Genomic DNA, 14,930 nt, shown 5'->3' on the forward strand with positions numbered 1-14,930 from the left:
AACCAACAGGCGTCAAGCAGGGCAGCGGTGATGTCAACACCCTCTGGTCCAACTCAGACTCCTTGTGCTGCTTGATGCTTACTCCCATTTTTGGAGTGTCTGCCTCCCTTTGTTGAGGAGTAGGGGAATTGTGGAAATGAGTTGAGATACTGTTCCTTGTCTTCTTTAAGGAGGCATTTTAATGACCTGGTGTACAAATGACCTTTGAAGAATAAGCTAGGCTGTCTTACTAGTGTGATATTTACTCTTTATGAATAAAATAGTTGTCCCGTTGTACATTCACCTTACTTCACACACAGTATCCGTATATCCGTATCAGGGTTGGTCGTTAACCCCTGGAAGTTGGCAGAGATTGAAAACACAACTAGCCCTTTGCATCCAGGTAGGGGGAGGGAGGCTGCCGGCTGTGGCACTAAAATAGCTAAACCATTACTGTTCTCCCCTGCACACTTAACAGGGGCGTGTGGTGTGTGGGGAGACAGGAGCTGCCCCCCCCCCACCCCGTCTGCCATAAGATAACACAGACGGCATAATGAGTTCCAGGTTTCTGCCAGGGGTGTCGGGATCTAGGCGTCCCCACCACCACCTACCTACCGTTCTCATAGTCATCCTCAGCCATTTCGCCCGTAATGAACTTTCTTGTGTAATCACAAGTCTGGCGCAAGATGGGAAGAGGGGAAAGTAAATCATTGTCAAGAGGGGAAAGTAAATCATGCAGGAAGAGCGGGGTGAGCAGAGCACTCCCAAACTTGTTCCCTACTTTCCCAGTTTGATAAGCCTGCTGCTTATGAACGAGCATTTTCCAAGGGTGTGTGTTTTTTGCCGTGCGTGGGAGTGTTTGTAGACAGTAGTCATGGCGTCATTGTTTGTTTGCAAGCCCACAGAATCATACATTCACTCAAGTTATATAACGCTTTTTATTATCAATATTATTTAATCTGTGTGCCTGTTCTGTAGTATGTATTTCTTCTACAAAAGTACAAAACATGCTGATCGCTGCCACCACTGCGGGCCGGTGGTCATTGACCATGGCTCATTGGAGATCAGCGTGTTTTGCAAACAACAGACAACAGGCATGCTGTAATTCACATTTGTCATGTGAGGGTCCTCTCTCTGAATGCACCCTCCCTCTCCAGGCTGAGCTGCGTCGCACCTCTCTCTCCTCCCTGCAGGGCCGGCCCCTACACCAGCCCCTGAATAGCTTTTGTCAGCCTCTGCGTTGCGCCGCCCTGCCAAGCAAGCTGCGCTCTCTTTGTTGACCTGTAATTGAAAGGCACTTTACTCTCCCTGCCTGTGTATTGAGTGACTCACGGTTAATATTATCGCAAGACTTTGACAGTGACATACAACACATTATGTCTGGTGAGATAAAGACAACAGGGGCCTCTGTAAAAGTGGATCACTGCAAAAAAAAAAAAAAAAAAACAGTCCTTATCTCCTTCCTGTATCCATGATTTATGGGGTTCTGCTTATGATATTTTTCACATATCTTAATGCTCATAGTGGATAAGGGGATATGGAGAACATACATTCCCTCCTGGTACTGGTTTGAGCTTGTCCTTAGTGCGGAGAGAACAGAGAGTTCGAGACTAGCAGGAAGAAATGGCCTGTATGAACAGGCAAATGTTAATTCCATTAAAGCAGGCACACCTTGTATACTTAGAGGAAGGTATGTGTCTTAAGAAGGAAGAACTGCGATAAGAGGTTAGATAAAAAGCAGAATGTTTCTTTTAGCCAGCATCAACAAACACACAGATAGCAAGGTTTTGTACTGCAGCTTTGACCTTGAAAACCCAACGTTTCTACTTATGCTGTTATGTCATGAAAACAGAAAATATTTTACATAACTTTACGTTTGTGACTAGTGGGCTATATTTCTCTCACCATGATCTATTATTAATCTAGGGCTTGTAGGTCCCCAAGATTAATGGCTGGAAGTATTTTTGGCTGTTAGGTTATGATTATTAAAATCTTCCTGTGCTGGCTTTCATATCCTGTTCGACACGCTCAGTTTTTGATGGATGATCTTGTCTCTTTTTCAGTGATGAACGCACACAAGAGGACCTGAAGAAACTTCCCACCCTACCGACCAAAGTGTTGACAGAACACCCTTCCCTGGCATACTGGTAAGCTGTCCACCATGCATACCACCAGGACTATACTACCAGCATACATTTAGAGCTCCTTTGCAGATGCTGAAGGGCACCTGGCTCCTTGAGCGCATTTGCAGACTCCTCCGACCCCCCCGTCCCCCTTATATAATCCCTCCATTGTAACACCTGGTGTATTACAATGGACACAAGTGCTGAACTGATTCAGGCGCTCGGATGCATCTCCATTTGCCAAGGCCCCGCCTGCAGGTTCTCCTCTAATGTGCCTAATTAATTAAGGGTGTACCCGCATGCTAATGAAGTCTGCCCAGCGGTGCTGGTGGTGCGTGTGCCGGGTGGTGGTGGTGGTGCTGCTGCTGCTGCTGCTGCTGCTGCCTTTGCCACCACCAGCTGGCAGCTGTGTAGAGAGCAGCCCCTTGACAGGAGGGCTTGTCTCCTGTCAGTGCCAGCTTGAATCAGTGCTGTATCAGAGGTGCCTCTTGATGAAAACAAGCAGCTGGGTTGGGATCAATGGGTTCAGCTTTGAGTTACAGAGAGGTCTGTGTGTGTTTGTGAGAGTGTGTGCGTGTGTGCATGTGCGGGCCCATGTCTTAGTATGCGGGCTTGTGTGGTTCGTGTGTCAGACTCAGCACAAGTTTACACATGTGTTTGTGTGTGTGTGTGTCTGTTTGTGTGCCCCTGTGTGCGTGTGCTTGCATATGGCACATATTTGATGGCGCATGTCTACTAACAGCTGAAGAGATGCCATTGCAACAATTCACTCTGTGTGTGTGTTTGTGTGTGTTTGCTGTGTGTATGGGTGTGTGTGTGTGTGTGTGTGTGTGTGTGTGTGTGTGTGTGTGTGTGTGTGTGTTGAGCAGAGAGGGGGTAATGTTGGGTAAGGCCAGCCCGGGTGATTGTGGCAACATATGTGAGATTGACAGCCCAGTTGTCCAGATGGCATTTTGTGCACGGATGCCCCCGGATGTTTCTGAGACTGGCTGTTAAAACAGCCCGTATTTTTTATTTTTTTTACCCCCAAAAAAGCATCAAATTAACACGATAAGCCTCTTACAACTAACTCTGCTTTGGATATGATCTCACCATGTTCTGTCCCCTCTGTTTCACAGCGAGGACAGAGTTATCGAGCACTACAAGAAGCTGAAAGGACTCACCCGTGGACAAGCCATCGTAAAGTAAGTAAGGTCATTCATTTTCTCTGTTCTTTCCCTAGCGGGGAGTGTCGCTCACACACACACACACACACACACACACACACACACACAGTGATAGCTATGTGAGTCCACTCAAGGATGCTGGGTCAATGAGGCTTCGCCATTTAGAACAACGCTCATAAAACTAATTCGGCCCTGTTGTTGGCCTGTCGCTACCAGCAAAGCCTCCATTTGTTTGCTGGGGAGGGGGGGGACCAGTCGCCCCGTCTGCCAAATTGTATCATTAATTAGTGGCTCCGTCAGGCTTGCAGATGGAACCGTCTCCTGCTCCACCGCTTAGCGCGACAGTGCTCCACTTTGTCTGCCTTGCCCATGGGGTTGAGACAAGGTCGTTGGTGGTCTGTGCTGTGTGTCCCTGAGCTGATCAATGGGCTCGCACCCCATCAAGGCCCTTGGAGGAAATCAATGGTGTTACTGATGTAACTGACACAGGCTTGTGAACTACTATAGTTGAAAGCCCATTGGCCCCATAACACTGTCTCTAAGACCAACATTTCACAGTGTCTTACGCCCTTCTCTCTATTCTCTTGAAGGTACTTGGCTTTGGTGCAGTCCTTCCCAAACTATGGAGTGCATTATTATGAAGTGAAGGTAAGAACACAACACAGTCAGCTCTTGATCCTCTTCCCCACCCCAGTAATTTGAAGGGTTAAAAAATCCTTTAAAAAACGTTTTGTTGTCCCTGTATTTGACTAGCAAAACTTTTCCGTTAACACGTAGTGCAGGCAGCCACCCAGAACTCTCTGGGGGACATTTGCTTACCTTGCTTTTTATTTATTTATGTATGTATTTATTTATTTATTTATAAACAACATACAGTCTGAGGAGATCAAACGTTGCCTTTTAAAAGGACTCCCAGTCATAGTTTGTGGATTGGAGGGAGTGGGGTGGAGTCTGCTGAGATCTTTAGATCTTTGTCACACTGCTCGTTAGAGTTGCTAATGCTGCAAGTCTAATGGGATTTAATTGCCCTAGTAATCGCACAGACTGTACCACTTAAAAGAAAAAGTGCCAATGTAGTGAGAAGCTGTGGTGCTACTCTCTCATTTCACTCACTTTCTTTCTCTCTCTCTCTCTCTTTCTTTCTTTCTTTCTTTCTCACTCGCTCTCTCTCTCTCTTTCTCTCTTTCTTTCTCTCTCTCTTTCAGGACAAGCAAGGCCTTCCCTGGTGGCTGGGAGTGAGCTATAAAGGCATCGGCCAGTACGACCAGCAGGACAAGTTGAAACCACGAAAGGTAGGTGGCCCAGCACTCATTAATCAGCCCCCAAGGCTGCGTTGTTTTCTTCTTTTTGGGGGTGTTTTCCCTATTCAGATTCTCTGTGCTGACCCCAAATCCCAAGCCCAGTGGGTTAATGTTTGACCAAACTGTAAATAATGTGTACAAAGCCTTTCTGTGTCCCCATGACTGTAGCTGGGGAAGGTCAGAGAAAGTGGCGTGGGGGGTAAACAAATATGAGGGGGTGAGAATGACTTGTTGGGATCGGTTTTGAAAGTGGGATGAAAAATGGCCCCTTGTGCCAACATGTGCCTGTTGTTATGTATGCAGCTATGCAGCTTATGAGTAATGACCACTAATCAACTGCACACAACGGTGTTTTATCATGTCGAAGGAGACTTGATGGAACGAGATCCATCAAGTCAGACAGGATGGATGTTATGTGCCTCATCTAGGCTATTGCTTCACCACCAGCGTGACTTCACACCTGTATGAAAACCTAATCTGCGGATGTGTATTCAGTCCCCCCAATTGTACATTCCTTCAGTGACTAGTTCCATCCTTTTGTCTGAGCTGCGAGTTAAGAGATGACCCAGTAGGCACACCTCAGCCTGGTCTGGCTAGTGCCATAACACAGCACAACAGAGTAGCACAGGGGTTTCAGAGCTGAGCTCGGACTGGTGCCAGTCTGCCAGCGCAGGACGCAGGGGGAAGCAGAGTTTGCCTGGTGGCACCCCAACTTTGCTTCTCTCTGATAGGGCACACCACATGGAGGGGGGCAGGGGGGTAGTTATTCTCCTCAGTGCCCTTTCTCTCTCTCTCTCTTTCTCTTTCTCTCTATTGCCTGCTTTGTCTCCCTCTCTTCTGCCTACTCTGTCTCCTTCTTTCTCTTTCCCTCTGACCTGTATTCTGTTGCGCTCTCTCTCTCTTTTTCATGTTTTGAAAGAATACAACCCCGTCAGAGAGTGGCCTGTCAGCTGGCCTGTAGTGATTGTGTTTCCTGTCAAGGCTCACGGCCCTTTGTGTTCGGCTGTCCCCCAAACCCAGCCCCCAACCCACTACACACACACACACACACACACACACACACCCCTATCTCCCAGCATGCTCAACTCATTATGTAAAGCCGCCCGTCATTGTGTGTTCCTCTCGGGACCAAACAATTGATCAAGCAATAAAACACAATCACTTGAGTTTGGTGGGGACTGAGAGGGGTTGAGGAAGGTTCTGGCATCCGGGCTCTTCTCCTCTTCCCCACAGAAACCTCGCCGCCTCCACATTAAAGAGCTCTTCAAATAGAGGCCTGTTTCCCAGACACATAGATAGATGCTACTGTAATGAATTGCTGCCATGTTGTCTTTTTCCTCTATTTATATCAGTGGCATGAGCAGGAACTGGAATAAAACTTCTTTAAGTTTTTCTTCTTAGGTAAATATCTGACTGTGTGCTGCGCTGAATTCATTCGGAAAAGTAAAGCTGTCTGATTTCGCTGTGAGTCAGTGCAACTGAACATGCCATTGGCACTCAAGGGCCCTGTGACAATATTTGAGGTGTGCCCTCGTGGTTGCGTATGTTTTTTGTGCTTCCACCTGACTGAGAGCATGACCTCAATTCCCTGATGCCAATACAAACAGTCATACGTTTTACAGAGTGGCTGAACTCGTATGTGTAGTACGTGTGGTGCCAGAAATTATCCTGTCAGTCCAGAAGTCGTTCACCCCTTCAGCATCTCTCTGTGGGTTTGATGTAGAGGCACAGGCTCATGCCCCCAGAGCTATCACTCTCCTCTGGGGCAGCACAACACCCCATCTCCTCCACCACCTCCACCTAGCAGCCCTAAGGCAGCGTCAGTGTGGAGAAGGGTGGGGCTGCGGTGAGTAGAGAGCTCAGCTCACTATGAGTAGAGTTGTGAGTCATGACCTCTGACACACATGCTGTGGTGTGGAGATTTACTGCAATCAGAGAGAGGGATCCCCCCCCCCCCCACCACACATACACATATACACACACACACACATACACACACGCCTGAATTTGCCTTTCATTTTGTGGTTTTGGGACATGCCGGGATCAGAATGTTCTGAGAAGGTGCATGTCCAGGAGCTGTTTGGCAATAAATCATACTCCGATTTTAATGGCAAATATAAAAGTCTATACCTGGAGACTGTTCCAAGAAGAGCGGGGTTTACCTCACCCACTGTTGTGGTGATAAGGTTACACAGCTTTTCATCTGTACAGGAATCACTTTATTCAAATGTTTTGGTAGACCAACCTATTTTTCTCTGCAGTTTAGATCTTGGCAGTTAAAACCCTTTTTAAAAAATGAGTGTCCCTGACCTATGACAATTTTAATCTTAGTTCTTCTTTCTTTCTTTTCTTGTAATCATTAGAAACATCCTCCCGCACTTCCTTGGCCCTGATGCACAGTCTGTGGGTGGGACAAATCCTTGGCATACTTTAATTGTGTGTCACTGCCAGTTATGCACATGGATACACGAAACCTAGGATACCTACAGTACAACAAGCTTTAGATGAGAGGAAGACCAGTTTGTGTGTGAGCGTGTGTGTGAAAACGTGTGAAGAACCTCATGTCCCCTGGATGTTGCTGTTAATGTAAGGCTGAGTGAATACACTTCCCTGGATGTTGCTGTTAATGTAAGGCTGAGTGAATACACTTCCCTGGATGTTGGTGTTAATGTAAGGCTGAGTGAATGCTCTCCCCTGGGCCTGTGGGAATCCAGGGGTAGGGTTGAGAGGCTCTGCGACGCCCACCGCAGGGGAGAGCTTTGGGGGAGTGAAGAGGCCACTGGGGCCCTTTGTGTGGGAATAACTATGCTTTGAATTCAGCGTGAGCACTAATATCTCATTTATTATGCAGTGAAAACAGGCCACTGCCCCCCACTGATGTGGAAATGTGTTCCCTTCTTCTCACCCACCAGAAGACAGCAAACTGACAGAGAAAAGTGTTGCTGAATTTATTAAATTAGATTAAATTAAATTAGCTACTGTGTTGAATTTCATTGAGTTTGAAAAGACCATAAACATCCTATATCTGATGAGCTATTTATTCTTTTTAATAGTTGATAGTTTTTATCGAAGTTTATAATTGTTTTATATTGAAGTTTATAGTTGTTTTTATATCAGGCATGTACTAGTGATAATTAGGTGAGAGCTTGAGAGCAGACAGGTCCATGAGAGGCCTTGGCTTGCCGAGCGCTCTGGCTTTCTCATGGGGAGGTGAGTGGACCTACACTGCAGCGCTCTGGGCTATTAATGATTAGACGGAAGTAGTAGATTCCTGACATAGTTGCCTTGGGAGGCAAGTCAAGGAGGGTAGATAAAAAAACAAGGAGGGCTCTCATGAACAAGAGGTGGTCTGGCATGTTGCGTCGTAAAAAAAAAAAGCAATGAAAAGGACATTGACAGTATGAGAGCTTAAAACAAGCATGGCTAACTGAGGCCCTCGACGTGATCTGGGAATCTGGTCGTGTTGCTGAGGGAAATGGCTTGAAAAGTAGAGAGACAAAATGGTTTCTTCCCAGGAGAGCGAGAGATGGGGTGGGCGGGCGGCTTGCAGGCGGAGGAGCTAGAATTCCTTTTGTGTGAGTGCAACCTGTTCGGCTGGTTTCTGACTCGGAGGAAGCCAAGGGGAGAGGTGAGTGCACTAGAGAACGAAGCACTGTCTGTGATGGGGAGGAGGAGAAAAAAAGTGAGTGAAGTGTGTGCGTGTGTGTGATGGGGTGGTGGCATTGCCTAAGGTGGATGAGCAGCATGTTGTTAGGTGCCTGTGATGTCACACAGGGGAGGGAGGGGCTAGAGGAGGGGTGTGGTCAGCTCAGCTGAAACTCTTGCAACACCTTTTGGGCTGTCCGGGACCAGACAAGAGCGTATTGTTCGTGGAAGCACAAGCCCTGTGGGAAACTCTGTCGGACGATTCAGGACTACCTTAGTGCACTCTCAAGGGATTTAAGAGCCACTCATCGGTAAAGACAGCTTTTCCTTTTTTTTCCCCTCAAAGCTCTCTCAAAAACACCGTAAGTAGCAATTGAACTGATGTTCTTTGGTAGTTTTTCATCTTTTCTGTTCATTGGACTACAGATTGAGGTGACGTGTTTGATTGCAACATAGTAGACGGCTCTGCTGGTAGGTAAGCACAAGAATGCTTATGTGCTCTTGCTTGGCTACATGCGAGTCTTGGTTTTTGGTTTTGCTCTCGGTGAAGTGTCCTTGATGGAAAATATGTTGGAGAGAGGTTTTTTGTGCAGGTTTTGTCGGTTGTCAGTTGCGTGTAAATATTTTGATGCCATTCTCACAGACACATGCTTGTTCAGTGTCAGGGCTCTTTCAGTAGGCAGCCAGGGAACACTGTAGGGAGCTGAGGCTCTGCGTCTCACCCCAGCTGAGGAGAGAGGAGGAGTGGGGGGTGTGCTGGCTCTCTCTCTCTCACTCTCTCATCCACGCCGGCTCTTACTCAGCCCCTGTACCTGGTGGAGAATGTTTATTAGCGCCCCCCCATTAATCTCCAGCCCCAGACTGGTGGTGCCTCTGGGTACGCTGCTCTGCCCTGCCCCGCTGTGTCCACAGCACAGCGCCTGCGTGCTCCACACACAGGGGCTCCAAATCAAACAAGAATGGCCAGGCTTCTCCGCAGCATGTTTTGCTCTGTGTGTTTGTGTGTGTGTGTGTGTGCGTTTTGTGTCGGCCTCTGTGTGTGTTGTGTGTGTCTGTGTGCATGTTGTTGTGTGCATGTTGGTGTGTGTGTGTGTGTTCTCCTGCTGCTGCTGTGTTTAGAGCTTTCCCTCCCTCTGAGCAGAAAAAAGAGAGAGAGAGAGAGGGATAGGGAGAGAGAGAGGGATAGGGAGAGAGGGAAATAAATGAGTGCTTCACTCAACAAGACTCTCGCTCTTTTCATTAAACCTCCCTGTGCCAAATTGGCCTCATACCTGCGCTATTACTGCTTGTTTTCAAGACCTGCTTGGTTTCGGAGATGGAGAGTTCTTTCATTTTTGCCATATGATTGTTGTTTTTTGTATTGTGTTATTTCAGGCCAGTGTTGTAATATAAAAATCAGAGGATGTGAGTGTTTGTTTTCAGACAGCTGTGTATCAAGCCACGCATCTCAATGTTTTGTTCCTACAATTCCCAGAGCTCTTTTCCTGTGTGTGTGTTTGTGTGTCTAGGTCTCTTTGTAAGCAATTTTTTTTGTGTCTCTCACGTCTTCCGCAGTTGTTCCAGTGGAAGCAGCTGGAGAACCTGTACTTCCGTGAGAAGAAGTTTGCCGTAGAGGTCAACGACCCCCACAGGTGAGCTTGCGACCCCCAAAGAATGCCGCTGCCCCGACAGTCACTGGAAGTCTTCCTGTAGCCCCGTTGCTCCTTAAGAGTCCGTCTGTTGAACTATTCTGTAGAGCCTTTGCTGGTGGATGTAGTCAGCCCCCACCCCCCACCCCCACCTAGAAAGACGCTATAGAAATGTAACATGTTGTAATGTCAGCAGAGTCGCTACGCTAGTGCAGCTCTGTGATTCACAGCCAGTCCTCCTTGTAGCCTAGGAGCAAGCACCTGCTGCCCTTGACTCATTCCGTGGCAGCTCGGTCATGCCAATAACCAGACTGGAGTGGACATGGTTGGCCTTTTCTGCTGTGTCAGGACTGGCGCGGTATCTGTCCATTACGACCTGCACGCCACGCTGCACACAATTTAGAGAGTGCCTCTTTCTCGCCGCTTGGAAATTAATTAGAAGTTACTGATGCAAGACCTGTTTTAATGCAATGCATCGACCACCATCAGTGGACGCCACTCTGCTGCGCACAGCCTCAGACTGCAATGTCAGAGACATTTTCCGCACCTCATCGTTTCTGCTGTAACTTATTATGCAGTTGTCTCTCTGATGCAGCAGTTTTGTTGTTTTCTGTATGCAAAGGGGAGCCACTAGTGCTTCTCCCTATAAATCAGCCCTATCACCCTTTCCTAAACTCTCACTCTCTCTGTCTCTTTGTGTGTGTGTGTGTGTGTGTGTGTGTGGTGTGGTGTGTGTGTGTCTGTCTGTGTCTGTCTGTCTGTCTGTCTGTCTCAATCCACAGGAGGGTTGTGTCCAAACGCACATTCGGACAGAGCGGACTTGTCATACATTCGTGGTATGCCAGTCACACTCTGATTAAGACCATCTGGGTGATGGCCATCAGTCAACACCAGTTCTATCTGGACAGGAAACAGAGCAAAGTGAGTGTGTGCTCCACATCAGCCCTGTCACCTGGAACTGCCTGCGTGCTAGTCTGCGTGTGTTAGCATGTTAGCATGTTTTTCTGTGTGGACACAGCCGGCTTTACTATGTATACCTGTGTGTATGTGTGAGAGAGCGAGCGAGTGAGAGAGAAAGCGAGCGAGTGAGAGAGAGCGAGTGCGAGCGAGTGAGAGAGAGAGAGAGTGAGAGTGAGCGAGAGAGCATGAGAACCAGCTCCATTGCAGTGTTTGCAATGCCGTCTCTGCAGAGCCATGTGTAGGTGTTGTTTCCGTTGCGTCTCCATCATTTGTCACAGACTTTATCAGATCTTGGCCTGGCCTATCTCCATCAGCACTCCCTCCCCTGACTCGTTTTCTCACAACCCTCTCGTCAGACAGCAGAATTGCAACACAGTAGTCAGACCCAAATTTCCACATTAGAGTTTTTGTTAATGCATAGCTTGTTTTGTCTTTTTGTTTGCTTTTTTGTGTTACCCTTTTGTTGTGTCTCCAATTATGTATGTACTGAGTGACCAATTATTGAATCCGTAGATCAGAATGAGTCAAAAATGAGCTGATCTGTTATCCTAGCGCGAGGCGAGTTGTTGTTTTTTGCCGTTGAGTCCCGTTTGTTGTGCCTCGTGGCCGGTGTTTGCTTCATTAGCGCTCTTGGCGCTGGCGCAGGCCCTGAAAGGGAAGCCGTGTGAGTGCGGGGCTGAGCGTCTCCGAGAGCAGCTCTAATCTGGCCGCTGTGAGCCGTGGCTTTCTCTGCTTAGAGGCAGATGGCCTGGCAGCGCTGATCCAGGAATAGTCTCGTGGCTGATTGATGAGATCCCTGCCGCTTTAAGGCTGAGGCGGACAAATTGAAGCTTTATAGCTCTGCAGAGTCGTTAGGATGATGTAATGACCGCGCTTTCTGTCTTTTATTTTTTTGCCCTCCTCTGTTTCCCCCATATCTCATTGTCTGCCCTTTTCTTTCTTCTCTCGCATGAAAGGCCAAATTAACTACAGGCAGAAGCCTTGGGGATATTGCCATGGATCTGACGGAGATCGGAGCACCCAGGGTCAGTAAGCTGGTCAGCATGGAGACCAAAGACCAGCTCATCATGGCCAGTAATGGAAGCCTGGTCTCAACAGGTAAGTCCCTGAAGCTCTTGTTGAAGGAAATGAAAATGTGTGTACACACTGCACTCTGCATTATTCATGCTTGAAAAGTGTTGTTAAGTAAATTTGCATTAAATGCATTCATATTTCATGTCATTCATTCATGTATGTATATGAAAAACATATATATATATATATTTCCTTTGTGATTTTTTACTCAGGTTCTGGAGACTCAAACGAAGAGAAGAAACAAGAAAAGATTGCTGATCTGAAGAAGAAAGAGAAGGACCTTCAGGACACCCTCTCTCAAAAACTGGACGAGCTCAAGACGATCTGCCTCCGAGAAGCCGTAAGCACCCCTGTCCTTGAGTTCCCTTCACGTCAGCCTGCCATTAAAATGCCTTCAGCCAAAGATAAGGGTTTTGTTTGTTTATTCTTTCCCCGCATCAGGAGCTGACAGGCCGGCTGCCGAAAGAATATCCGCTGCAGTCAGGAGAAAAAGCCCCCACCATCAGAAAACGAGTCGGGACCACTTTCAAACTGGATGATCTCTTTCCTTATGACAAGGTAGGCAAAGACACTACAGCCTCTCCTGTAGATGGGACCAAATATGGTGCAACCCAAGAAGCAGTTGTTTCTTTTCTGGTTAAAGCTTTGCTCTTTTGCCATGGCTGGATGACCATGAAAGTGTATTGTTACCAGATTTTATCTGACCATTGTGTTTTGCCATTGCTTATTTCTTCTGAAGGACCCTCACCTTAGAAACCTGGAGAGCCGGTTCGCATTGCAGCAGAAGATCGTGGAGGCGGCAAAGAAGCTGGCCAGCGAAGGGGACCTCTGCAAAACTGTCAAGAAGAAGAGGAGGAGAAACTGTCTGGACTCCATGAGGAAGCTGCAGGAGATCGAGGACGAGATCAACGCCTACAGAATTAAGACGGGCAAGACGCCCACTCAGAGGGCCTCCATCATCATCGGTAAGTGAGCAGGGCGTGAGTCCAGAGAGATGTGTTAAGCAGTTCTCTTATCAGAGTTGTGTCGGCTTTGTTTGTGTCTTGTCAGTAATTCGATCTTAAGCTCAGCAACACGTGACATTGTGTGTTTGCCTGTGTGTGTGTGAGATAGTAACCTGAAATGATAGGAACAATGTGACCGTCTGTATATGAGACTCACCCCCAGTCTCTGGGTGTCTTCTCAGATGAGGCCAACCCCTCTGACCTGAGTTCGCTCTCAGACAGCTTAACCCTGGAAGATGGTGAGTCTCCACTTGTGTGTCAGTGTGTCTGTTCAGTGTGATCTATAGCAGCAGGCCCCTCTCCAACCACCCTCCATTAAAGATCATGTTATCCCATCTATTCTAAACCTGTCCTCCCTTTTCCTGGTTTCAGATGATTCGCTGATAGGCCAAAGGCAGCGCTCTCGCTCGGTGCAGTACACAGACCAGCCCTCGGAAAGTCTGGGTGTCCAGTACTACACCGACAGACGGGCCTCCACCAATGACCAGCTGCAGGATGTGAACTTAACCCGGTAAGGCCCTACTGAAGAATACTGTTGAGTATTTCATCGAGAGTAACAAATCTTACTACATCATAATGGCATTCATTAATTCATTCATGCATTGCTAATGTTGATTAAACAGTATTAATGTTAATTAAATGTGCTCCTTGGATTCCCACCCCTATGACTAACAGCACAATCAGGTCCTGTTAGTCACAGAAGTGTATTTACATTGATACATTTCCAAAACCACTTAAAAGTGAGGGACTCATTCAAGCTCCAGTGCAGTAGGAGACCGTAGCATGAAAACAATATTCTGCTTTTTAACAGAGAAGGAAAATATCTGATATAGTAGGGCATGGTAGGACTGTGAGCTGGTAGCCAAGGTGTAACATGCGTAACATAACACACAAGACCCTCCAGACAGTCTGCAGTGCGTGCGTGGAAGACGCCAGTGAGCGTGCCCAGCATGTGTTGTCTGCGCCGGGCGATGTTTTGCGGAGCGACCTGGCACCGCTGTAGCTGTGCTAGTGCAGACCTGCCAGGCCAGAGCCAGGGCCACATTCCTGCTCCTGCTTCTTCCAGACGCCTCCACACAATCAGCTCTTATCAGCCCAAACGCGCTGGCGCGGTTAAAAATAGTGAGGAGAAGACGCGCATGCCTCGGCCTGACTGCCAAGGTGGCGGCACTTGCATCGATTGGGGGAGTTGGAGAAAAAGGTGGCTAAGGAGCAGAAAAATAAGTGTGTGTGTGTACCGGTGTGAGTGCTTCTCTGTGTGTGTGAGAGAGAATGGAGCTCCAGGTTGCTTTATTTAATGAGGAGTAATCATAGTAACAGGAAAATTGGGATTGTTTTGTGAGCCATAATGAGACCGGTCACTGACCCATAAAATTACCCCGGTAGACGCGCAAGCCAAAAGCTGGCGGTGTATCACGCACATGCTTAGCTCTGGTTTTATTATTATTATTATTATTATTATTATTATCATTATTATTATGTGGCCTTTGTTCCCCTTTTCCTCCCTCACTTCCTCCAGCGATAAAACTCCCGACTTACAGGAAACAGGCCTTATAAGCAAGCGCTGCTCTTATCTGCCTTTCAGATTAGGGTACGGCGAGGACGAGTTCCACCACGCTCACAGGGATGTTGTGTCTGGCCACAGCAGCCCGTACAGGCCGGTAGCGTGGCCCGGCGACACCCGCGGCATGCATACGCCAGTCTGCCATAGCGCCTTTAGCAGCACCCAGCTTAGGTTCGTTTGACCCACCCTCGCACCCACCCTCGCCTGCATATGCTTGAACACCTGCACATCCAACCCACCACAGAGCAGCCCAGAATATTACATGTCATCCCCCATAGCTCACTCCCCAGTGGCCCCAATATTTTTCCACCAGGCTGCATGCTTGACCGCTAACCCCAGTCCAACACTATCCAGTATTAACGCCTGGCATCTGACCTCTTGTTTCACCCCACCCAAACCCAGCAGATGGGATTTGTAGCCCTCAGCCCCTCCCAGATAACCTTCCTAGTCATGCATGCATGCATGCCTGCCTGTTCTCTCAGCTCC

At 47.8% G+C, this 14,930-nt stretch overlaps 1 protein-coding gene across 5 annotated transcripts in view; it reads left to right on the plus strand.

The window, feature by feature from the left end:
• Window positions 1-14,930, plus strand: part of frmd4ba (FERM domain containing 4Ba) — a 44,886-nt gene that overhangs the window by 24,646 nt on the left and 5,310 nt on the right. For all 5 annotated transcript variants that reach the window (XM_048254817.1, XM_048254818.1, XM_048254819.1 and 2 more), the window contains 13 exons: window positions 2,043-2,126; window positions 3,221-3,286; window positions 3,859-3,916; window positions 4,474-4,560; window positions 9,769-9,845; window positions 10,625-10,763; window positions 11,759-11,900; window positions 12,089-12,216; window positions 12,318-12,434; window positions 12,616-12,841; window positions 13,063-13,119; window positions 13,253-13,391; window positions 14,466-14,615. In XM_048254817.1, the coding sequence (XP_048110774.1) occupies window positions 2,043-2,126; window positions 3,221-3,286; window positions 3,859-3,916; window positions 4,474-4,560; window positions 9,769-9,845; window positions 10,625-10,763; window positions 11,759-11,900; window positions 12,089-12,216; window positions 12,318-12,434; window positions 12,616-12,841; window positions 13,063-13,119; window positions 13,253-13,391; window positions 14,466-14,615 (1,470 nt within the window). The remainder of the gene's footprint in view (window positions 1-2,042; window positions 2,127-3,220; window positions 3,287-3,858; window positions 3,917-4,473; window positions 4,561-9,768; window positions 9,846-10,624; window positions 10,764-11,758; window positions 11,901-12,088; window positions 12,217-12,317; window positions 12,435-12,615; window positions 12,842-13,062; window positions 13,120-13,252; window positions 13,392-14,465; window positions 14,616-14,930) is intronic.

This window comes from Alosa alosa, chromosome 10 (genome assembly GCF_017589495.1).
Source record: "Alosa alosa isolate M-15738 ecotype Scorff River chromosome 10, AALO_Geno_1.1, whole genome shotgun sequence".
NCBI classification, from domain to species: Eukaryota; Metazoa; Chordata; class Actinopteri; order Clupeiformes; family Clupeidae; genus Alosa; species Alosa alosa.